Source organism: Ptychodera flava, chromosome 22, assembly GCF_041260155.1.
Source record: "Ptychodera flava strain L36383 chromosome 22, AS_Pfla_20210202, whole genome shotgun sequence".
Taxonomy (NCBI): Eukaryota; Metazoa; Hemichordata; class Enteropneusta; family Ptychoderidae; genus Ptychodera; species Ptychodera flava.
Genome location: NC_091949.1, coordinates 19,236,307 through 19,261,512, shown reverse-complemented (window position 1 = coordinate 19,261,512; position 25,206 = coordinate 19,236,307). Strand labels below are relative to the sequence as shown.

At 38.7% G+C, this 25,206-nt stretch overlaps 1 protein-coding gene across 1 annotated transcript; it reads left to right on the top strand.

Annotated features, from left to right (window-relative positions):
- Nucleotides 1–1,079: 1,079 nt before the first annotated feature.
- Nucleotides 1,080–16,721, top strand: LOC139122890 (chymotrypsin-like elastase family member 2A). Its single transcript, XM_070688733.1, has 9 exons — nt 1,080–1,224; nt 6,335–6,477; nt 6,756–6,993; nt 7,902–8,027; nt 11,303–11,421; nt 13,119–13,207; nt 14,240–14,514; nt 15,321–15,460; nt 16,430–16,721. Exons 1-9 carry the CDS (start codon nt 1,176–1,178, stop codon nt 16,601–16,603), a joined length of 1,353 nt encoding a protein of 450 aa, XP_070544834.1. The 5' UTR covers nt 1,080–1,175; the 3' UTR covers nt 16,604–16,721.
- The last annotated feature ends 8,485 nt before the right edge of the window (nt 16,722–25,206 follow it).

Sequence of the window (25,206 nt, the reverse complement as noted above, 5' to 3'; positions counted from 1 at the left end):
CTTATTCAATATATCATTTTCGCAGTATCTAAATGACGGTATCCGTCAGTGCTGCACGCGATACTTAGATTATCTCACATGGGTAGAATTCGATCCAAAATAAGACGGCAAAATTAGGGATTACAAGATGACCTAAATTGTACTATCTCAAATTTTCAACCGATGATGAAGATATGATACGGCGGCAGGCTGCCGATGTACATATTTTGAGATACACACTTCTGCACCTGTAGGAATTCTCATATCATATGGTCACGCGAAGTCATTTTTTTTCTAAAGATTAGAAAGAATATTTGACGATTCTGTGTCAACACTATTTGACACCACGATATTTGTTTTACATATTGTTCAGTTTCGACAAACAGACAATTTCATCAAAACAGACGCCTTCAGTGCTGTCTGTAGTGGTCTTATACTATAAAAATGGATTAGCTTTAACCATATAGACCTTCGTGAAAAATTTTCTCGAGGGTCTATGCCTTAACTATCTGAGCTCTTCGATTCTGCCCTTTCATTTCCAATGCCTATCTGTAAGTTTGCTTTACACAAATTTAAACCAGCCTAATAGCTTTTTTATCGCCTTTTCTGAAACACAGAACAATTGTGGAGGAACTGCCTGCAAAAACCTATCGCTTTCTCATGAAGGAGTGACATCTGCAGACAATGCTTGAACGGAAATGGTTCTACTATGACATTGAAATAACCTCACGGCAGGATACTGCCGGCAATTAAGCAATTAACCCCACCTTACTGGTGGAATCTTCCGGCCATCGATAACAGATATTCAGTTATTCAGCTTGTGAGCAAAAACATCGAAAACTTTAACATACTTGTAAATCATCTTATAATCACACTGTAAGAATCTAGTCTTGGTTGTTCGAAAAATACAGTTAAAAAACGAAATTATCAATTTACCGACGACAGAATAATTGTTGGACTGAAATATTTCTGTGTCACGTTGATGGAACAACTTGCTACAGCCGATCTTGTTTATAGAGGGATAGTAATGGCGGGTTTTTTATCTTTGCGACCTGTCTCACTGTGACGAATCAAATTATTAATCAAAAACCAGATGACGACAAACGCCGATTTCACATGCCCCTTATAAACCATATATATCAAACTTTACTCCTGCTCTGCTCTCATATCGAATCGACGCTCCAACAACGACAACAATGCGTATTTTAATTATCCTATCACTTGTTGCAGTCGCCTTTGGGCAAGGTAAGGGTATTCGCTTTTTTTTCTAAACGCGGTATCTGGTATAGAGTGCATTCCGCACAAACTGTACATGTGTGTGCTGCACACACAGCTGCCATTTTGAAATTAACTCAGTGTTGCATAGATAACGCTTCCATCGCGTTTATCTTCTTCGCTAACACATTTCAAACTTTGAAACTCTTCTAGTCCTCCCATCTCCCGATTACGATGATCTCAGAGTCTTTTTTGGCCACGGGTCTATCCCATAATAGGGTAAACACTTTGCGATTTGTCGTTTGCCGATCAGAAAATTTGTACTTCAACTTACACGTGAACATTGGCACGATCTGTACTCGGTAGGAAGTGTGTATTATTTCGTTGACAGGGACATGTACAATTAGTAGCAGGCTTACAGACTTGTAGCTTAGACAGAAATCAGTGTCGAACCATTGAAAAGCTGAAATACTCGAAAGATTGCAGGGGTTACGTGGAATGACAGAATGGTGTGTAGGCTGAATTTGGAAGAAACAGGCTACGACTATGAACAGACACACAGTGACCATCTATTGAAACTCTGTGATAGTTATTAATAATTTGCATCAGGGAGACTCAATGATAAAATGACATTTTTGTAACACATTAATATCACTTGAATTTCAAGACAGGCTTGCTTGCCTTTATGTGAATTTAAAAGATATTGTCGATCGTAAACTGTACCAAGCAAACACAAAATACACACCGGATCTTTCTTGTTACTATGACGATAGAAAACGTGAAACGTGGATATTCATCTAGTGTTTCAGTCCCTGCGTTTACATTAAGTTTTAAAATACTCTTTAAATCAAGGAATTGATTAAATATCCGAGGACACATTACGTCAATAACTATACTTTTACTTGACCATGTTTGTGATGAATTTTACGATTGTCTACCTGTTATTACTACTGTAGCTATAATTTCTTACAATATTTTTTAGCGTTTTTGTTCCTTGTATCAACTACAGTTTCTTGGTCGTCTACGGCATTTTTAAGGTAATATGCACCTCGAAAGTGAAAGACTTAAACTTTTGCTCAAACTTTCCTCAATGAAACTTTCAACCATTCTCTTACCAAAGCAAGAATAAAAATCAGGGGTCACCGTGCAAACTTTGGTACTAGAGAGACAAATAACTTGTGATTTCTCGATATTTGAAATCCAAAATGGCCGCCATCCCTGTGTTAACTATATGAGAAAAAATAAAATTTTTGATTTTCGAAAAACTAAGACGGTGAAAACTTTTCTATCGCCAAGAGCTTCAAAATGAGCCCCCACAAGTGGTAGGTCAGAAGAAAAGTGATAAAATTTGAAGGCCTGAATTTCTGTCCCCGAGTTGCGTTCAACGTTAAAGAGGCACTCCCACTTGGTAACATTTTTAAAACACATTTTTGTAATGCCAACGGTCGATATTTGACGTGGCGACTCCGCGCAGATCGCGAGATATCGATAAAAACATGTCATTTCCCGAGCGTATTTTTCACATCCCGAAGTTTTACGATCGTTTCTGGTTATGACCCGAAATCGCCCGAAAGTGTGTTGTCGTGCTGATTGACGATATTCTAAGGAGTCCAAAAACGTTCGAATGACGCAATAAGCCTAATTTACCTCCTACTGCGATGGCTTTATATACATCATTATCAATGCCTTTACCTCTGGTAATTCTTTTTTAAAACTTCTCCTTAGTTTTTGTCGTTTTCATTATTCTCAATCAGTTGTATTAAATTTTTAAACGATACCACATAGATATCAGTTTTTATGTGTAAAATATTAGTTGCCTCTGATGACTACATTTTGTCGTCTGCCACACAGTTACGCGTGGTTCGATACATAGCGGCCGCCGCGTGTGGTATGCGCGCATACCACGCGGCGGCCACTATGCATACTATGTATCAACCGCACCTATCTGTGCTAGTCACCTATGCGAATTCTGGTGGAATCAGCAAACTTTGTTTTTCGTTTTTTTGCCGAGTCAGTAAGACTCGGCTTTCTCCCATGGGACATGACCGCTCACCGACGCGAGTGGTACTGCTGTGGCGTACAGCAGCGTCAGCGTAGACTCGTACTCCATAGCTTAGTTGACAATGGCCCCAGTGCCGAACGTTCTATGTTTGGAAGCTGAATTCAGGTGGGCCACCGGAATTCAAACTTTAACTTTTTTGAGGACATGTTTTTATCGATATCTCGCGATCCGCGCGCAGTCGCCATGTCAAATATTGACCGTTGGCATTAAAAAAATGTGTTTTAAAAATGTTACCAAATGGGAGTGCCTCTTTAAGTACTCAGTATATAGTTTGTAAATGCGGTGTGCATGTGTGTGGACGTGCACTGTTATTGTTAAAAACTGAATTCAAGTCCGGACCTGAAGGGGTGTACACGAACGTTGTTTGCACTGCTATAACATGATCTGTCGGGCATCCTGAGTCTGTAGAACAACATGCGTCCTTTTTTCCCCGGTGTAGAACAATTCGATCACCAGCACAAATAACGCAGAGCACATCACAAATACAGTGTTGACACGCTGGGTTCTAAATATTTCAGCACCTTGTTGGAGCAGATATAGAAACTGAGCTGGTACGAACACAAAATTCTTTAAAAAATTGTCAAAAGTTACAGGGACTGGGCCTTTAATTCTATTGCCGTAAGTGAAAGTCGAGATTTACGTACTTTTCCGAGAATCCATTCATCATCGTTCACGTCACAATAAGAAACTTGCAGTCACCCATAAAGAACATCTCTTCTCGACCAGAGCTCTGCAATATTGTTAAATAATATATTTGGTTTTTTAAGGTTCGAGGATGGACCTCATTCGCGTTTTTTTTTTCCAATAGTGTTGAGTAATTCGTTATAGATTTTACTTTTTGGGTTTAATGATTGTATTCTGCCCACAGTCAATGGTTGTAACCCCTTTATTGTACTAGTGAATGGTCGACCGATGATAAACCCATTAGTACATTTGTCATAGGATCAAAGACGATTTCCTTTTATTTCAGGATGTATTTTTGAAATTTCGTCGAGGTGATATTAGGAGAGGAAGAGTCAATTTCAAGACATTGTGGATAGTCAAGGTTAAAATCTCAGCGAATAAGGAACAGCTCCTTAGCTAAGTAATATAAAGAGACTCCCAAGATGATAATTTTTGTAGAAAACGAAAGCGTAGCTGCTTGGTTTAAACCTCGGGAATTTGCACGATTTGTTTTCATAATTACAGGATATTCCTCTATGGTGTGAATGATAGTCATGATCTTTCATGTTACACGTACGGACCGTATGTACAGTTCTGATTCCCTCCTTGCGCTTGCTACGGCGAATAGGTAGTACATAGGTGCACGTGCGCAGTTTTTATGCATACAAAACGACGATTCTGTAACATCATGCCTGCAAGGATTGCCAAGCATGACATTGGTGAATGCACATTTTGCACATGTTTGAATAGTTTCACATCATTTTAAGCACGAGATGATTTTCTCGATCAATCCACACCATGTTTCAGCGACTGTTTAAAAACGCGGCGCTTTATTCATTCTGCCATGACGGCAAACATATAGATAGTATAATGCTACCGTATATCCAGTCTGGCAGAGACCCTGTGATTCGCGTTCTTCCCTGTTGGAACACGGCGCGCGCCCTTCAGAGACGCGACGCGAATCCCCAGTGGACGTTCTTGCAAGCGACCGGTCGGATTTCTGCCTGATCCGGGTACTTTATAGAACACCACACATCCGTTAATCAAAACAAAAATGACAGGTAGCATAGCCAAATAAAATGAAAAATGAAAAATAAAAACATACTGCGTATATAAGTCTACCAGCTACTAGTAAAAATTTTCTCCGCCCAGTTAGATAGGTGTTTCTTTTGACGTCACTACCCTTATGAATATTCATGTCCTTGCAAGAACCGACAGTCGCTGTGTCTGGCAGCGCGTGCTCACAGCTGCACAGCCTTCGAATGCAGGCCCATCGCGGCGCGCACAAAACAAGGCACAGCGACTGTGGAGAGTATAATGCTACCGTATATCCTGCTCGGTAAGACTGCATCCGAGTGCGCTATATATTGTGACATAGCCCTGTTTAGTATTTTATCATTTGAATTTAGTTTTTACGACTGACAATGACTCTGACCGATAGTAACCCATTCTACACGTGGAACATCGTGAGACTGATTCCCTTGTTTATCTTCGAGACTGTTTGATGTGACAGTTCATGCGCTGTTAGTGAATGTATTGTTTTGTTTGGACAACAGCTTGCAGTAAGTCATTAACACTGACCGGACATTTAAGCTGGACCTCCTGCACTTTGTCTACATATCTACTACTGTGGGAGCGACCTTCCTGTTCTTTCACTCCTGCCGACTGTCCTTAGTTAATTCTTTAGTTAATTATAGACGCAAGGCACGACAATATGCAGATTTAGAGACGATCGAAGTTGTACACTTTCTATACTAAAGGACACTTAACTTCTTGACGCATTCCTGTACAGAGATGTAGACGCTCTGATACTTTGACGTACCGACTTCAGTGAGAAGCCCAGTCTCTTCGACTTTGGTAGACCACGTCTTTGCAGACGACAGACCTTTCTAAATATTGTTATCATGTACGCGTATCGTGATTAAAGTAACCGAATTATGATGTACCACTCGCCTGTATGTGCGTTATTACCGGCCTCGTACACGAGTAACGGGAATAGCACGGACCACAAAGAACAATATACGTACCGAAACGATTTCGACCGAACTACCACTCGACCAAGCCACGTTAAATATAAATACTATATTCACAGTCCCTCTAGAGGGACTGTGCTATATCATTCTACATTAAACAATATGCTTGTGCATGCGCACTTCCAAGATCTTTTGTTCTAACACGCCCTGGTTATTACTTTACTTTATCCTCAACAAGGGTTAAATATCAATATACTTTCACCCCGAGAAATCTAGTATTTGGCAAACATACCCGCTCCGGGACATCTGAAAGCCTGAGTACGTAAAAGGTAGCGGGGCAAGTTGTTTTAAATACAAATCATCTTTTCAAACATTGTGGAAAGGTATTTGGACGTTCAGCACACATAACATTGTCAAATACATATACGTCTTTCTTCATCAGACTCCGGCTGTGGAAATGACAGGAATCATTTTGGTCTTACTGGGTTCTTCACATCTATGAACTATGACCCTCCAAATTATTCGCGATACGACAGGAACGCCCACTGTGAGTGGGTTCTGGAAACGTCTGTGATTTTGGGTCAGGTAATCATTACGTTTTTCTTTAACATCCAGTCTCGGACGATAATTCAGATGAGAAACTTGACACACGACTGCTTACTTTTGTCAAGAACTGCTCTGAAATAATATCATGCCACTTAATGACTTGGATACTATTCTCCAAGATGTAAGTTTAAATAAAGTATTTCATAGCAAATAATATTAAGACTTACAATGTCAGGAAGACCAATAAGTCACCGTTCTCTCTCTCTCTCTCTCTCTCTCTCTCTCTCTCTCTCTCTCTCTCTCTCTCTCTCTCTCAGGCTATACAACTAGAGTTCGAATACTTCTCGGTCGAGGCTGCACCTAACTGCCGTTACGACAGCGTGACAGCATACGACGGTCTTGACGAAACAGCCCCTATTCTTCGTGTAATGTGTGGACATTCACCGCCAAATCCAACAATTTCAACCAGCCAAATCATGCACGTAGTGTTTAAAACCGACGGCAGCGTTGAATATTACGGCTTCCACGCCAACTGGAATGCTCGTGATGTACCAGGTGGGTGTTCTGAACAACCCCATGCTTTCGCAGGCCAACACGTCCAGTATAAACGATGATCATACCAGCGCTATAGCCACTTCCTTTGTAAGAAACTGACAGGTGAACTTAACATTTTTGCCACGAAATGTTCGACTTTCTAGTCAGCATGAGCCACCAGGAATCACATTTTCACTAGTTTCATGGTCCTGCACTCGCTATTGTCGATCCATTTAGATCATAACAATTTTAACAAATCACTTCGAAACAACCCACAAAAAGTTGTAACCTTGTGGTTTTTTTTGAAAATCAGAACTAGATTGCTTCAAGTTAACTTTAACATGAACGTAAACCGGGGCCTCGTGTATGCGCCTCAAAAGTGAAAGACTTTAACTTTTGCTCAAAACTTTCCTCATTGTAACTTTCAACCATTCACTCACCAAATCAGGAATAAAAATCAGAGGTCACCGTGCAAAGTTTGGTACTAGAGAAACAAATTACTCAACATCACCGATGTTTGAAATTCAAAATGGCCGCCATCCCTGTGTTGTCTCTGTGGAGATTTTAATCTTTCTTAATACGGAGTGACGAATGGGGTCACATTGCTAAGGTGTGGACAAGGGAACAAACAATTTACCTAAATCTACTGGTAATTGAAATGCAAAATGGCCGCTCATACTCTTTCTTAACATTACGAGGACAATAAAGTTGTGATTTTTTTTCAAAAATAAGGGGACCTGAAAACCCCACAGGCTTAACAAGCCCGTGTAAAGCAATATACGCCTTGGCATGATTCTATTTGTATCGTACACGTTGTTAGAGTCAGAACCTCTATTTTACCTTAACTTGGAGGAACTTCGATGTATAGAAACCGGAAGATAGAATAAATGGTTGTTTAACCATTGTTGTCAACCATTTTTTACCTTCAGTCGACTGTGAAACTGGTGTTACTTTCCGATGTGGCGATGACCTCACCGGATTCTGTATTCCTATCGAAGAGCGTTGTGACGGCGTCCAAAATTGTCCCAACGGTGAAGACGAGATCGGTTGTCCCAGTAAGTCCGTGTTTCCTTACCTGTGTGATTTCGTTTGCAAAGGCCAAATGTACTAATTTTGGTTGTTCATAGATATTTTTCCGATCAACTGACTTTACTCTTTCCTAAGCCTACAAATATGTACAAATTACATTAAAATAAATTCGATCTTGGTAGCATTTTTTTCTTTGACCACCATACACTTGCAACCATTTCACCACTTACTGATCATGAAAAATTCAACATTTTTTATCTGACATTTCCTCGTGTTTTTGGTTTATATACACTAACAGCATCTCTGCTCATAAGAGTGATATTATTTACACATGTCATATACAGCGAAAAACGTGTTTTTCAATTTCGAGGCATTTTGCAGTCTCCTTTCCGTATATTTTTTATTCTGAGAATAGCATACAATTTAATTCCGGTTAGAGTATTCCAGCAAGTTGTTCATCGTTTACCTCGGTATGTTTGAAATGTTACTTTGAATTAATATGAAGGCTGCACTCTTAAAATTGTTTTTATTACTCTCTTAAATGGAATGCTAGTGCCAAGAGAAGAGTAAAGAGGGACAAAGATTTCTGTACCACCACATTAAAGGTATACTGTCACCTGTTCCATTTTTGCCACAGTTACCATGGAAAGAGAAACTTAACCAATCACAGACTTTAAACGGGTGGCCGCTTTTTAAAAACAGCGCCCTCACATGGGTATTTTGAATACCAAGGAACGCCCCTTTGACCATATATGGGCATATTTAGATTACAGGTGACTGTATACCTTTAAGGTAGCACACGCCTCGAAAGTGAAAGACTTAACGCCTCTGCTCAAACTTTCCTAAGTGAAACTTTCAACCTTTCTCTTACTAAATCAAGAATAAAATTCAGGGGTCAGGGTGCATAGTGTGAAACGAGAGAAACAAATTGCCCTACATTTACCGATATTTGAAATTCAAAATTGCCGCCACCCATATGTTAACTGTACAGAGAAAAATACATTTTTTGATTTTGGAAAACTGAGACAACGACAAATTTTCCTACCCGAAAAGCTTTAAAATTAGTTTCCACTAGTGGTAGATCAGAGAAGAATTGTTTAGGTTTGAGATTCCGAATATCTGTCACCGAAGCGCGTTCTGCCTTAAGCGCAATTGAGCAAGGGAGGCAGTAGAGTCGGAGAGTAAAGTTAGAGAGGTGAACACGGAAATTCCTCCTAGTACCAGTTTTATTATATCATACAAAACTTCAGAGGGGTTTTAGACAATGAAGTACCGGCAAGACAACTTTTGCTCAAAATTGTCCTCAAAAAGAAGCTTTCAACCATTCTCTTACTAAATCAAAAATAATAATCAGGGTACAAGGATATAATTTTGGTCTGGAGAGACAGAATACCCAAAATTTTGCCAGTTTGTCTAGAATTGAAAATGGCCGCATCCCTACATCAGGTCCTTGGGAAAAATATAATTTTCGATTTTCGAAAAACTAAGAGGGTGAAAACCTTTATTTATGAACTCCAAAATGAGTCCCCCCACACACATACACACACATACACACACACACACACACATACACACACATACATGTACACACAAGTGGTGGACCAAAATGTATTTGTAAAGGTTTAAGAGTCCGATTATCTGTCCCCAAGTCCCACTCTACCTCAATAAGGGCCTGGTCAGTTTCTTCGGCCCGGGGGCCGGTAGATTATTTTTTGCCGACGTCAAAAAGTGACTGACCCCCCCCTATTCCAAATTTTGAAAACAGGGTGACCCCCCTATTCCAAATTTTGAAAACAGGGTGACCCCCCGGCGCGTGACATAAGTAAAAAAAAAGGTGGACATAAATTATATATACATATATATATATATATATATATATATATATATATATATATATATATATATGTGTGTGTGTGTATGTATGTATACATATATGTATATTACATATATTTTTATTTTTAATAGTCATTCTATGTTTTGATGAAATTGTTGACATGTCAGTTGTAAGATAGGAATTTCAAAGTGTCAATCTTAAAGTTTGAATACAGTACATTTTGAATGAGCTGTATTTTGAATGAGCTGTGAATGTATTTCACACTTTCTATGCTTAACCAGATGTCCTGAACTGTTGTACAGAAATGGATGTCAATCATTAATATCAAAGAGGAAAAAGCAGTGAATCAAATCTTTGATGGGTGTTAAGACTTGCCAGCCATCCAATTAAATCTCCTGGGAAGCCATAGAGAGCTTTTTTAGCCAAATCTGATGTGTACAGTGTCTGAGAGGACCTTTTCTCGTAACATTAAAACCATAAAAGCACAGCTAATAATGACGAAAACTGCCGTTTTTACCTGTTATTTTGTTCATAAAAAAGCATCTTTATACAGAAAACCTGTGACACAAAGGAAAATAATTGCATCAATGAGAAGGAAAGATATCTTGTCATTTTTCTATATCTAAAATAAGTCACTGTATAAAATATATTGTGAAATATTTGTGCATGTTGCTTTCTCACACTGAATTCTCATATAGAGAACAGAAAAGTATCAGGAATTTGTCATCCTTTTCATATGAAATGCAGATTTCATAATGGTACACTTTCACTTAGCAAACATCAAGATATCTCTGATTTATTAAAGTAAGGCGCCCGAAGGGCGCGCCGAAAAATATGAAACATCCTGATATCTCTGATATATATGCCTTGTATATTAAAGTCATGCACCTGAAGGGCATGCTGAAAAATGTCTGATATATTAAAGTAATGAGCTTGAAGAGCACGCTGAAAAATATTGAACATACAGATATCTCTGATGTATGTATGCTTGATATGTTAAAGTTGGGCGTGCTGAAAAATATGACTGATTATTAAAGTTACGCGCCCGAAGGGCGCGCCGAAAAATACAACAGAATGATGAAATTTGTGGCTGATACTAGCATTTTAGGCAATGATTAGCCTGTGTCAAAATTCAAAAACACACTGACCCCCCCCCCCTATTGAGCATTTCAAAAACATGGTGACCCCTCCTATCACCAAAGTCTAAAACACGGTGACCCCCCATGAATCCACCGCCCCCCCCAGGCTGAAGAAACTGACCAGTCCCTAAGCTTTATAGCCATAACATCGAGGTACGCTTGGATGGCTTCTTCACCGACTGGAGTGTTGGAAAGGGGTAGGCTTTGCTCTTTTACGAAACGGTCCATCCATCATAAATGGTTGAGTGAATGTGATTGTGACCAGCAAATTTGCTGGATTTACCTCCAGATTCATAACTATGTATTTTTATGTCGTTTTGCTCGTTAGGTAACTCTGTAAGATGCGGAGACCAAAATATCGAACCAATTCTGTCTCCCGGTAATGGATCATTAAGTATAGATGTCATCGGAGGATACGAGGCTGTTCCTGGCAGTTGGCCATGGATAGTACGTAGATATAACTCTTTGAGCGCCAAAGTCAATTTTTGTCACCCTTATAAAATATACCTCAGTCAATTTTTGTCATATTTTTGCCAAAATTTTGATAAAAAACTGAGGCCAATGAAATATTATGTTCATTTGGTCCAAAATTATCAGTAAAATTACAGGAAAATTCTTAAAAATTTGTAAAATATTGGACTAAAATTTTGGTGGGAAAAATACAGCACTCAAAGGGTTAAACAGCACTTTTTGTTAAGGCCAGAATCATAATTCGGAAATCTGCCGAGAATGCATATAATGATACAGTGAAACTTTAACTAGCGAGCCTTTCAGTTCTTAGGGAGTATTCGTTTTTAACGGAGAGGGAGGGGGTCGGTGAAATCAGGGGGTTGACTTTTACAAAACTGTTTTTTAAGGGGGGTCAAATTTTACAATCAATGAAAAATGATTTGGAATTTCACCGATATGTTGATTCACTACATATTGTAGTCTATGAGGAAGGATGAATATATTTTTTGAATACAGAACTTGCTTAATATGTGTATTTAGAGATGCTTGAGTATTGATATTAGTGTACTTGATTAGACTAGGGTCATTACAAGTCCAAGTGTGTGCAAGAAATTTGCTTTTGGAATTTCACCACAATGTTGATTCACTATACATTGTAGTCTATGAGAAAAGTATGAATATTTTTTTCCAATACCGTGACAAAACTAGCTAAATCTGTGTATTTACAGACGCTCGGTTACTCTAGAGTGATTACAAGTCCATGTGTATGCAAGAAAATTGATTTCGAAATTTCACCAAAATGTTGATTCACTATATATTGCAGTCTATGAGGAAACTATGAATATTTTTCCAATACAAAAACTGGCTAAATCTGTGTATTTATAGACCCTCGATTACTGATATTAGTATACTCGATTACACTAGGGTGGGAACAAGTGCATGTGTGTGTAAGAAATTTGATTTCGGAATTTCACCGAAAATGTTGATTCTCTATATTTTGTAGTCTATAAGGCGACTATGAATAGCTTTTTTCCCAATACAAAACTAGCGAAACTGTGCTTTTATAAATGTTTGACATTTGATTTAAATGTTTGTGATGAGAATATTATGTTTGAAAGAGCAGATGTGAAAAAAATATGATATTGTAATTTCACCCAAGTGAAAAGTTTAAAAAGTTTGTAACTTGTAAAGTTTAAAAAGTTTTAAAAAGGATTCTTTGAAAGGTCAAATTAGAAATTATATGTCAATTAAGATATCATTGATACTCACTGTGACATCTGGTGGAGGGTCTCTTTTTTTTTTTTTTTTTTTTTTTTTTTTTTTTTTTTTTGCATGATAATTGTGCAGGGTCACTCTTTTACTTGGAAACACTTTTGAAGGCCCAATTTTCGCCATACGGTGCAAAGTGTTAATGAATCAAATCTAATGATTTTTTTTTTGGGGGGGGTCATATTTTACAATTGATGAAGTTTGGGAGTCATATTTTACAAATTTAATTTGGAATGGGGTCGCTTTTTACATTTCATTTGTCGCTTAAGTTCTACCGCCGCGCCCCCCCCCCCCGTAAAAAGAGAATGCTCCCTTATTGGAAGAAGTTTCTGGCACACCCATGCAATCATTGAAAGACGATTTTTTTCGCCGTGTTTTCAGGTGAACACTCACAACGCTAATCATGTTTTACCTCGCGCTTGCAGGCTACCCTCCAACAATCTTATGACCATAAGTGCGGAGCAACGATCATCAACAATCGCTGGGTTTTGACCGCCGCGTCTTGTGTTAGTCTGTAAGTACAATATCATTTCACATAAAGCAAGAGTACTTGACCCGCATAACAGCGAGCAGACACATAACATCTGAAAACTGACAATTCGGTCGATTTCACGTTGGAGGAATTTCATTTTTGTCGTATCATCCATACATTTGTAACAAGTCACGGGCTAATATAGTAGTTGTAATTTCATGGCCAAATCGTCGCAGTGTGATTTAGAGTTCAAAGTCACGGTGAGGTATCAATATTGTGGATTTAAAATTGTGTCCGAACTTGAATTTACTTCCAACTATATAACCGTTCTGCTCAGACAAATGTATTACTGTAAAAGTAGATAGCCGCAATTTTTCATGATTTTAGTTCTGACAATTATGTTCTCCTTCTTCTACTCCTTCAAATATAATGAAACACCGAATTTAAGTCTTGTAAACACAAAAACCAATGTATGTCCCATGTACAATGAAGATCTAGTCTGCACTGAAATTGTGTGACCAATAACCCACAGCATTACATTACAACACGATTGGATTTGGGATAATTGGATTTTCATATAATTCAAATTTCTCAAAAATGTTCGGTGCCCTATAGCTGAATGTTGCAATATTACAAATTACTCATACAAACAAGTGTATGACGTAAAAAGAACAGGAGATGAGTTTACATTTGTGGATGAAATCCACATTACTTCACCATCCAATTATCTCAAATTAGTTCCAATCGTGTTTTACATAGACAGTGTTGGCTCAATTCTAGACAGTGTTGGCAATTCTAACTTTGGGCTTTTGGGAGAAGAACGAGAAAGAGTATTTTACAAATGATAAAAAATTGAAAACGCATCTAAAGTTACTGACAACAGAACTTTACGTTTGGAGCCAGTATGGATGATTGCTACGCTCACCTTAACTGAGCACGACCATTTTCAGATACGCACAGTGAAAATGCAGTGCGTTAACAGTAGTTAGTTGTTTCTCTCTCTCTCTCTCTCTCTCTCTCTCTCTCTCTCTCTCTCTCTCTCTCTCTCTCTCTCTCTCTCTCTCTCAACCCCAGGTTCAGGAACAATCCCCAGGTGTACGATATTGGTACCGGTAACCACATTTACACCCAGCCCGACCCATTTGAGGCCACTCACGATGTGGAGGAAATTTTTGTCCATCCTGATTACGCAGCGTTAAAAGACGATTACAATTTCGCCCTGTTGAAAATCAGAGGCGTCATCACGTTCGTCAATGACTGGCATCTTGACATTTGTCTTCCGGCACAGGATGACATCTACTCAGCCGGCACTGTAACTTATGTCGCTGGATGGGGAAGCACGCTAGCGGGTTAGTGTTCTCAGAGCCCCAATTGCAGCGTCTCAGTGATACAATAATGTTCTTTATAGGCAGAATGTCATATCGTACTCGCCGAGATATGTGCATCACTTTTTGGCCATACTTTTGAGTCGGATTGTGCGGATACATTTGAATAGATGATTTTTTTAGAGGTGTTGCCATCCAAAACACATGGCCACATACATGTAGTTTTGGCAACTATTTGTACTCTCAGCGAAAACAAAAACAATGCAAAATTAATCCATGAAAATCGTCGCTCTCTATTAAAATAAATGGAAACCAATCGCGGTAAAGTTACTTTCGCGAACTATTTGGTGACAAAAGCTTCATAAATGTAAAGATTAAACTTCAGAAATGGTGGAAAATATTTAATGACACCGACAGGTCATTTAGACAGGAATATCAACGCTTTAAAAGCTAGTCTGAAGGAGTTACGGAAAGATTTTAGGATATTACATAAACATTCAAATGGAAGAAAAGATGGCGACGATTAGACTTAAAATTTTTATACAGTGAAGGAAATAAGTCGATTCCTCTTAGAAAATGAAAGTGATAACGATAAGGTGATAGCAATTTAATATGGCGATGGCGTTACTATGACGATCTTGTAATTAGCTTATGGACAGCAAGGAGGAATAAATACGTGTAACAATGATGACGACGACGATTATGGTGGTGGTGGAAGTGTTGACAACAACGACCTGCCTCCGGCATTTCCTAGTTTACAGTCATGACGTATATTGTCCAAAGATCTCCCTCTCGAGTAATATGGCTTTTTATGAAATTCTTTCATGCAGCAAATTTTGGCACCCCAGTACTTCTTCAGAACAGTGTGATTATCCACAGCAGGGACTATTGCAATAACGAAACCAGATGGAACGGTGACGTCACACCTAGCTTAATTTGCGCTGGCGACGAAGCATCGGACCCCTGTGAGGTATGCAAAATGTTCACCTGAAGGAAATTTTACCAGAACACTTTATCTTACATCTCCATTAGCTCAAAGGGGGCGAGGTCGTGCTGTCTGCGCTTGCGCGTATGGGACGTATAAATCGGGTCTGTTGCTGCGCACAAGCCCAATCATCCATATCCAAACTTTTAAAATGGCGACTGCACCGAAGCCGGTGACCGCGGTTGAGGTAGCTTCGAAGGACGCAACTTAAGTTTCATTTCGTAAAGTCTTGAAGTGATTGGAAAGCTACAAAACTTGTGAACTATGAATATGCATCAAAGGTTAAATTTGCTTCACATTTACTCGACATTCATCACCAATTTCTGGGAAGAGGCAATGTTTATCAACAAGAAAGTTGCGCAGTCGCAGACGGGACGACCCCTACCTTGCCCCTTTGATTTGTTGTCCGTTTTGTAGAATACAATGTCTTGTCCCATTCCGGAAAGAATGCAACCTGCTTGGTGTCAGCAATATCAACGCAGCTCTATATTTGCAATACGCAGTGCTATTGTTGACTGCTAAATCAGTCCGGGGAAGAATTTGATCACCCATACTGTTGCTTACTTTTAACGCAATGCTCCATACTTTAAAGGGTAATATTTAGTAGCTCAACATTCTTTTAGAAACGAAAGTTACAGATTGTGTCCCATCAACTAAAGCGGAGTAACCGTACTAGAGAGACAAATGGCCTACCTTTTACCATGTTTACCGATATTTGAAATTCTAAATGGCCGCCATCTCTGTGCCATCTCTATGGGGAGGGGGGGGGGTTAAAAATACAGATTTTCACAAAACAAAGCAGGCGAAAGCCTCACTTACCACAAGAGTGGTAGACCAAAAGAACATTATAAAAGTTTGAGAGTCCGAATATCTTTGCCCGAGGCGTATTCTACCTTCACAAAATGGCTAACAGCGATTTTTCTTGCTCACGTGCCTGTCTTGTTCACTGTTTAGGGAGATGACGGTGGTCCGATGATGTGGTACCGAGAGTCAGAGGGCAAATGGTATTTGGTCGGTGTTATTGGAGACCGTAACTCGCACGAATGCGCAATGGATAACAAACCTGGTCTCTATGGTTACGTGCCAAACGTTGTTACTTGGATCGAAGAGACTCTGCTCAACAACTAAACCCTCGGCTGTTTGTATCCACCACCATCGCGTTGGTGCCATCTGCCCATTCCTTTGTTAGAAACTCGAAACGTTAATTATGATATACAAGTTCATTTTAATAAAAGTATGAACGTCATTGGGTTTTCAGATTTGTGACTTAAGTTCTCTGGACTGATTTACTATGAAGTTACGTAAGCCTGTTTTAAACTTTTACTTGTGCTTTGCTTAATCGTTCGAAAATGAAGTGAGATCAACTTAAAATATGTGGAAAATTGAAACGAGAATACGGTTGAAAGGAACGGTGCTCCTCCTGATGTCTCGCTGGAATCACCTCTAAAGACATACTCATGCCATCTGCTTTCCAAGTTATTACCACGTTAAGCAATAAATTTGAATGATAGTAACACGTGACAATCAGGGAAATAAAGGTATTTGTTGCCCGGTCGCGGAATAACTATTATGACCTTTATGCCAATGAGACTTTAAATTAGTGACAGTATATGGAAAATAAATAAATAAAACCATACGTATACAAACAATACATGTCTTTTCTTATACAAGATTTCAGAAATAATGCAGTCGGGCCTGTCAGATTTTATTTTCCCGAATAGAAGAGGATTTTGTACAACAGTACATGCTTTATATCGTAAACGATATCTAATTCAAACACATTCAAAACATGTCTGCTCTTTACTTCACGGCCACTGACAGCCTCAGGGATGATTGTTGCATTGTTTAGACCTTACCGAGAAAAGTTTTCTGCAAGGGTATCAAATTTTGGTTTGTGATTTCATTAAAAACACACTCAATTGTGTTAAATTTTCCTGATGTCTAGAGGTTGTTTGAGAGTGATGGAAACAGTAATACGGGTTTCGTTTGCTCTTGGGTTTACAAGAAACACATTTGGTGTCTTCGGTCTGAAGACGGCTTTCTTTTTTCTTCGGCGTTCATGACACGATAGACCCCATTTCTTGGACCGGACAGCATAGTTTCCCTAAACGGAGAAATTGAGTACAAGGTCACACTTCCAATATGGCATTTTCAAAATGGCGTCGACACTGGACGAGAGCTTGTCGTCTGCTGAACTATCACCCCTTGAAGAAACAACTGAACTCTTTTAACACATAATTGTTCGCGTATGGAAGACGCTTAACCATCTTGGTTACCCTAAATGGTTGTTGATGAAACAGTAAATCATCAATTCTCCGTTACTATGCTAATAAGAAATGCACTTTTCCCGATTTCTACTCATGAAGTTGGCATCAAAGGCAACACTGCCACATTCTCTTATGGAAATAGGTGGTCCAATAACAGATTTCTAAATCCCTCGAACATTGAAGGTCTCTTCCCCATAGGATTCAACTTGTCGATGACGATCACGGCCTCATAGTCCTCACTTTTTAAAAAAGAACTGACCTGGAATTAGTCTTAAATCTTTATACCAACAATAAAAATATGTTTATGCATTCCATAACAAAGTTCATTATATTTTTACGGATTTTCATCTATCATGGAAATCAAGCATTGATTGGCTTTTTCAAACCAATCAATTCAAAAATACTGAAAATTTATGTAGAAAGGCATGTTACCAAAAAAATATACACCCGATGAGGGACTATGTGCCCACGAAACAGAAGGTCATTTGACACCTGCCTCGGGCTCATATTTTCTTGTTGAACATACACACAACAGTTATAGACAACGGAAGTCCATTAAATGACATCGCTCTACTTTTAGTCCACGTGGTAGTGATATATCTGCCTTTGAGCTACGATCTACCAAAGACTCGGGCGAACTGGGCGTGAATAGTCTGAAATATTATATTATTTTCGTAATTATTAAAATAATGAATCATAATTATGAAATAGTGATATTATTTAAACTGAGTTAGTATTTCATCCCGGCTGAGCTTCCTTTCTGCTGAGCAGCACTCGATAAAATCGGTGTACGTGCTGAATGAGTTAGGTATGGCATAGGGACCGGCCAGCCGAGGCATCCAATATACTAGAAGTATATGGACGCCGGCCGCCCATGTCATACATTCATGTACAGCGATTTTACCGAGTAGTGATCAACCCGGATGAAATACTAACTCGTTTTAACTGATATCAACATTTTATAATTACGAAAATAATATCACATTTTAGACTATTCATTACTTGTTCGCCTGTGCCAAAGACAACAAATTCAGTCAGCACAAGACGGTTGCATCTCGCGAGAACGTGCTCGAAAAGGGGGAAAATCCCATTTACAAAATAAATTTATAAAAGTTAAATTATGTATACTGTGCTTTCTGAAATATTAGTATGACTAGAAATAAGAACATTGCAGATTCAGGAAAGGTAGTGATAATTCAAGGCTCGTTGGTTGTGACTACAGCTTGCAGTGTCTAATTACCCTCTCCAACGATTTTTGTTTCATGTCTAACAGGTAGGTTTTATCCAATCCATACAAAGGTTCCAGGTCGACTGTGACAAACTGTTAGTTTGGTTTTTGAAGCGATGGCTACATTGATCTGTTTGAATCAAGATTGTTCTAGTATAACCAACATATTATTATTTTCTCTGAATCGTGGATGGCACCATTTAGCAAAGAAATGCAAGTCATCAGTGGAGTTGACTTTTTAGAACCTCAGATCGCTGAGTCCTCTTCGCTCAGAACTCAGAGGGGTTCTGAGATATAGCAGCGATAGAGCTCGTATTGATCGAAGCTCGGAGCCACACAGAAGCCACCTCTCAACCTCAAAGAGTTGATTCAGAACTCAATCCCCCATGAGTAAGATTCGATTTCACACAATATATTTTAATACGATAGTGTAAAATATCATTTCGGTACATTGTAAGCGATTTTGTCGAAACTGAAACTTCAACACACTGCATTCCGAATCAACTTCCAACTTCAGCGTGTCATCGGCCGTAAAACACCGCCGATAACATGTAGTGTCCCTAAATTTCAGTCATAATTTTCCTTTCGTACCTGAAGTAATACTAGTACAACTATGCCCGGGTATTCAATTTGCTTCCCAATTACCCCATACTATCATGAACTTTGTATGGATTTTATGTCTTAGAGAGTGGACGGAAATTACAGAGGGAGGGCCGGTGATTTTAGAGGTGGGTCGTTATTTTCCGGGCAAGCATTTTAAAAGGGTCATGAAATTTTAAGCCCGGCTTTGGGGGAGTATCACCATTTTTTGCGAAACTATTAGAAGCTAAGATGTGGACGACATAGTGCTTCGTCAATGAATTTCAAATCATAACAAAGAGAGTCTGTTGGGCAAACCATTAACGATTTCCCCCGCAAAACAGGCTATATCTGTACTTTTACATAATTTTTATGATTTAAGTAAATGTACTTTGTTTGCTTGAAGTGGGAAGTAAATCGTGCATGTGTGTACAAAAAATTTGATTTTTCGATTTCATAGAAAATGTCGATTCACTGTACATGTTAGTCTACGAGAAAACTATAAATAATATTTTTCGAATGTAAAACTAGCAATATTTGCTCATTTACAGACGTTGGTTATTGATATAAATGTACTTAATTAGACTAGGGTGGTTACAAGTGCATATGTGTACAGAAATCTTATTTTGGAATTTCATCAAAAATATGGAGCCACTATATTAATCGCAATCGTCCCATCCATAATTCATATATCAATCGCAATCGTCAAATAGGTAGTGGTCACCAACTAAGGTCCAATGTCACTGATGCCATCAGCGATCACTTGTCGAAGAGAGATTCTGTATTTATCTACCAGCTTGCGATCCTGCCAAAAAAAGCGTTTGAATGTAGAGACAAGTCTTTCTCTGGTGTAACCTTGATTTCACAATTTGTAAGAGAGATGTCTCTCTACAAAATCACCATATGAACTGCATGCCATTGCATATCGAATAAGCTGGGAAATGTATACCCCATAAGCCGGTGAGAGCGGAATATTACTGATGAGGTGTGGGAAATTGATAATACTAAAGTTGAAATCATCTCTCTTGTCATATAGCCTAGTAGAAAGGTGACCACTATCGGAAAATATCCAGATATGAAGCAGAAGAGGCCGTTTCTGTAGTTTCTTTAATCTCCAATTCTGGAGGATAAATCATAGCGGGATAAACACTGAATTTGAAGTTATTCATTGAAATAACATCGTCTATGTATCTAAATGTTAAGTTGAAAGTTCTAGCTACAGAGACCTTTTTCTGTTTGATTAAGTTCTGGATAAATTCTGCCTCGTACGAGTACAGAAATAAGTCAGCAAGCAAGGGCGCACAGTTAGTACCCACAGTTGTAAAATGTGTCCTCCAAATTCAACAAATATGTTGTCAATGAGGAAATCAAGTATACTGATTATGTCTTTCTCGGTATAAGATATATATGGTAGCCTCTGACAAAACTGTGAATAATTTTGTTCCAATTTAAAACTAGCAATATTTGTGCATAGAAGTTGGATAACTTACATGAATGTACTCGATTAGAATAGGGTGGTTGAAAATGTTGACTCATCATCCATGGGAGTCTATGAGAATACTATGAATATTTTTTTTGCAATACTAAACAAATAAATCTGTGCTTTTTATAAGTTTTTGACAATTTATACAAATGTACTTGGTCAGGATGGGGTGTTTGAAAGTGTAAATGTATACAGCAAATATGGTATTGGAATTTCACCCAAATATATCAATTTACTTCTCTTGGTTTTCTAGGGGTAATCTATTAAACATTTTCCGACAAAACTTGCTATATCTGTGCATTTATAGGTCAATGTTGTTCAATAGTGACTTATAGGCTGTAATAAGTTTCTTGACCAACAAAAGTGCTCTCTGTACAATTACGAGCCAAACCATGACATAGCTGCTGTCCTTTTGATTTTGAGCAGAAAATTGTACTGCAAGTTGTTGATAGAATGATTTATTGTGAAATGTGATCTTTTGTTATCAAATTACTTGAAATCTTGCATAAAAGTGATTATTTTTAAGGGTTAAAGTAGTAGCTGATAGTTCAAAGGTCAAATGAGAAATTACGTTATTGATATGGCCTATGGAAGAGGGTCACTGGTTTTTGTGTGTGCATGCAAATTGGGGGTCACCATTTTGCATACACTGTTGAAGGGTGACTGTTTTCGCGCAGCGTCATTTTGAAAACCACCGTCCCCCCTTGTAATTTCTGTCCAGTCCCTTAGGGAACCGTCATTATATACGGCCTTGGGGCTTGGAGGAATGTGAGGGGGTCTCTCAAAAATTGAGGGGGTTGCTCAAAATGTGGAGAGAAAGCAGGAGGTTACTCAATTTCTGGTGCAAAATGGATTGAAACATCTCTCAGATTGCACCATTTCACACATCAATTTCTCAAAAATCTTCGAGAGAGGGGACCACCCAACTACATGTATTGGTATTTAACTTTTCTAAGTTGGGGGGGGGGGTCAGTCAAATTTATGTTTTTGATAGTGGGTCATTCAAATTCATCACATTAGGCAAGGGAATTACTCGAAATTTCAGAAATTCCTCCGCTCCCCCGGCTGTAAGTAATGACGGCTCCCTTAAATCAATTTTTACGACACATCTGATCCAAACATTAAAGTCACAGTTCCGACTCAGTACTAAGGAAGGGCTTGAAAAGCCACTTCTACATAACCTTGAAGATATATATTCCGTGACTTTTGTCTCGAAACATTCGCGATTAATTACTCCTAGGATGCATCGCTCTTGTCCGTGTTGCGCCATCTTGCTTAGAGATTTTTAAGGGGATTATCCAAGACTGTGAGGGGTGGCTGGATGAGAGCCCCCAAATGCAGTCTTGGTTACTGAGACTACATGAAAGGCCACAATACATGTATTTAATAATCAAGAATAAAGTTTCCTCACAAGAGATACTTCTCGTTCTTCCTATCATCTGCATTTCACCCGCTAAGTAAAAATTTCGAAGGTCACTCGCAAGACCAGCATGTACAATATACATCTCCCTTTACGCTCAAAATATGGTTTCAATGTGAGTCACACTTATATTTTACAATACCGGTAATTTGTAGTTTATATCAGAAGCTTTGAGGCTACCTGCTCTGAGCTCTGAGGAGATGTGTCTCAGAGGCTTATCTGAGAGCCTACTGCAGGGTATGGCACTCTTGAAAAGCCGAGACGACCTGGGTCGAGCCGGATACAACCAGACCTCCTAAGTCAACGTCTGTAAATCAAATTTTTACACACGCGTCGCACCGCCCCTCCTCCTCGTGTCGTGGCTACTAAGACTGGTCATGTTCACAGAAAAATGTCAAAGAACCTTTGCCATATCTGGACAAATGCTAACGTGTCTTTTGATTGTATTCAGAGTCCCTGTTATACACATCAGCATTATAAAAAATATATTACTTGACGTAATTTGCGTATAAATGTAAGATCAACCGAGCTTGTCACTCAGGTGTCGATGTTCAACATTATTTGCTTTTGCCTAAACTTGTTGACATGTCAGGTGCAGTATAAGAATTTCATCGTCGATTAAAGTGTGAATGCAGTGTTTTTAGATGAGCTGTGAATGTATTTCACACTTTCTACGCATAACCAGATATCTAGAACTATTGTGCATAAATTTCTGTCAATTACTAATATAAAAGAGAGCACAGCAGTCAATAAAGAAACTTTTAGTTGTTAATCGAACCATTACCAGCCATCACATAAGTGTTCATGTACCAATGATTTGCTGACTGAAAGTCTTTTTTCCTCATTCGTGGTTAGAGCGCGATATTCAAGGAACGGTTGTTATATCTTAAGACAACTTGTCATGATTTTTTCTGTGAATTAACGACAGAAATGCCTAAACTTTAGTTTGTCAACATGGCAAAGTTAGATATAAAGTGCTGTGTTATTGCTATTACATGAATTTTGATCTGGACTGAAAATTCACTTTTCGCCTATACATATGCAGGCAATAATAATAGGCCCCCTAACTTCGTGGGGAATAATTGTTTCGAATGACTGACATATGGAAGCGACGCGAGCAACTGCTCCAGAAAACTGGCATAAATCTTTTCCATGCAAATGAATGAATCTTCGTGCCAACGTATTACCTTTCGTGAATAATTTTGACATAAACAGCTGAAAGTGTGAACAAACTCGAGGTGTGAAAACGTTTCATTGTCACAGAAATGTGTTAAGTGTGGACATTGAACTGTCCACTGACTTTCAAGATGTCACCATAGATGATGGGTGGTATCTTATATTTTCCAACATTGACATTGAGTGGTGGATTGTTTACATTAATGTTCATGGCCTCTAATAATCTTTTTTTGTCCACGTGTTGTTCTTTATCGATGACTTTGACTGACAAAGAAGACAATTCTGGAGGTTTGTGTTTACTTGCTGAAATATGCTGTCGGATAGCTGATTGATCTTTTTTCTTGTGTTCTTCATATTTTGACCGCTAATACCTGCGCGTTGCTTTGTGATTGACAGCAGTTTGGAATGGTCAACGGCTACTGACTGAGTAGAGAAACGGATTTTTCATTAATAACTCACTTGAAACTTTAAGATAGACAGTATTTGGCTCACAATGCTATTTGTTCAAAACATGTCTGTTTTGCTAATTTACAGTGGAAGAAAAGAACTTTTCTGTGCTTAAACACATCCCTACCAAAACACAGTCACGAGTGTGACCCTACGAACGTTTCAAGTCGCTCAGTCTTAAACAGCCGCGTCTTACAAGATTATTTTCTAGTCTCCCTGCTGGCGAAATTTCAAGTACTGCTGTGTATCCGGAACGTGCCCGCTCGGTGCTGTACACGAATTCTGAGCGTTATGAACATTACGGCAAAAACTATGGCATCTTTGTTGGAGCATCATCTTTTATGTCAGTTTATACAGCAGTATTTGTATTCAAACAAAATTGTGTGGATTAGGATTCCCTGCAGAAGTGGGTACTTATCTAAGCCGATAACGGTTTCAACATGATGTCAACATTGATTTGCATTAATTAGGGACTGGTCAGTTTCTTCATCCTGGGGGGGCGGTGGATTCATGGGGGGGTCACCCTGTTTTTGACTTTGGTGATAGGGGGGGTCACCATGTTTTGGAAATGCCCAATAGGGGGGGTCAGTGTGTTTTTGAATTTTGACACAGGCTCATCATTGCCTAAAATGCTAGTGTCAGCCACAAAATTCATCATTCAGTTGTATTTTCGGCGCGCCCTTCGGGCGCGTAACTTTAATAATCAGTCATATTTTCAGCACGCCCAACTTTACATATCAAGCATACATACATCAGAGATATCTGTATGTTCAATATTTTTCAGCGTGCTCTTCAAGCTCATTACTTTAATATCATACATCTTTCAGCATGCCCTTCAGGTGCATGACTTTAATATACAAGGCATATATATCAGAGATATCAGGATGTTTCATATTTTTGGCGCGCCCTTCGGGCGTCATACTTTCAGAGATATCTTGATGTTTGCTAAGTGAAAGTGTACCATTATGAAATCTGCATTTCATATGAAAAGGATGACAAATTCCTGATACTTTTCTGTTCTCTCTGTGAGAATTCAGTATGAGAAAGCAACATGCACAAATATTTCACAATATATATTTGATACAGTGACTTATTTTAGAGATAGAAAAATGACAAGATATCTTTCCTTCT

What these genes read in the sequence shown, in the direction of transcription:
- LOC139122890 (XM_070688733.1), top strand. Translation starts at nt 1,176, where the DNA reads ATGCGTATTTTAATTATCCTATCACTTGTTGCAGTCGCCTTTGGGCAA. An exon ending in TGCAGTCGCCTTTGGGCAAG is followed by an intron (nt 1,225 to 6,334) that starts GTAAGGGTATTC and finishes TTTCTTCATCAG; the next exon opens with ACTCCGGCTGTGGAAATGAC. An exon ending in CGTCTGTGATTTTGGGTCAG is followed by an intron (nt 6,478 to 6,755) that starts GTAATCATTACG and finishes TCTCTCTCTCAG; the next exon opens with GCTATACAACTAGAGTTCGA.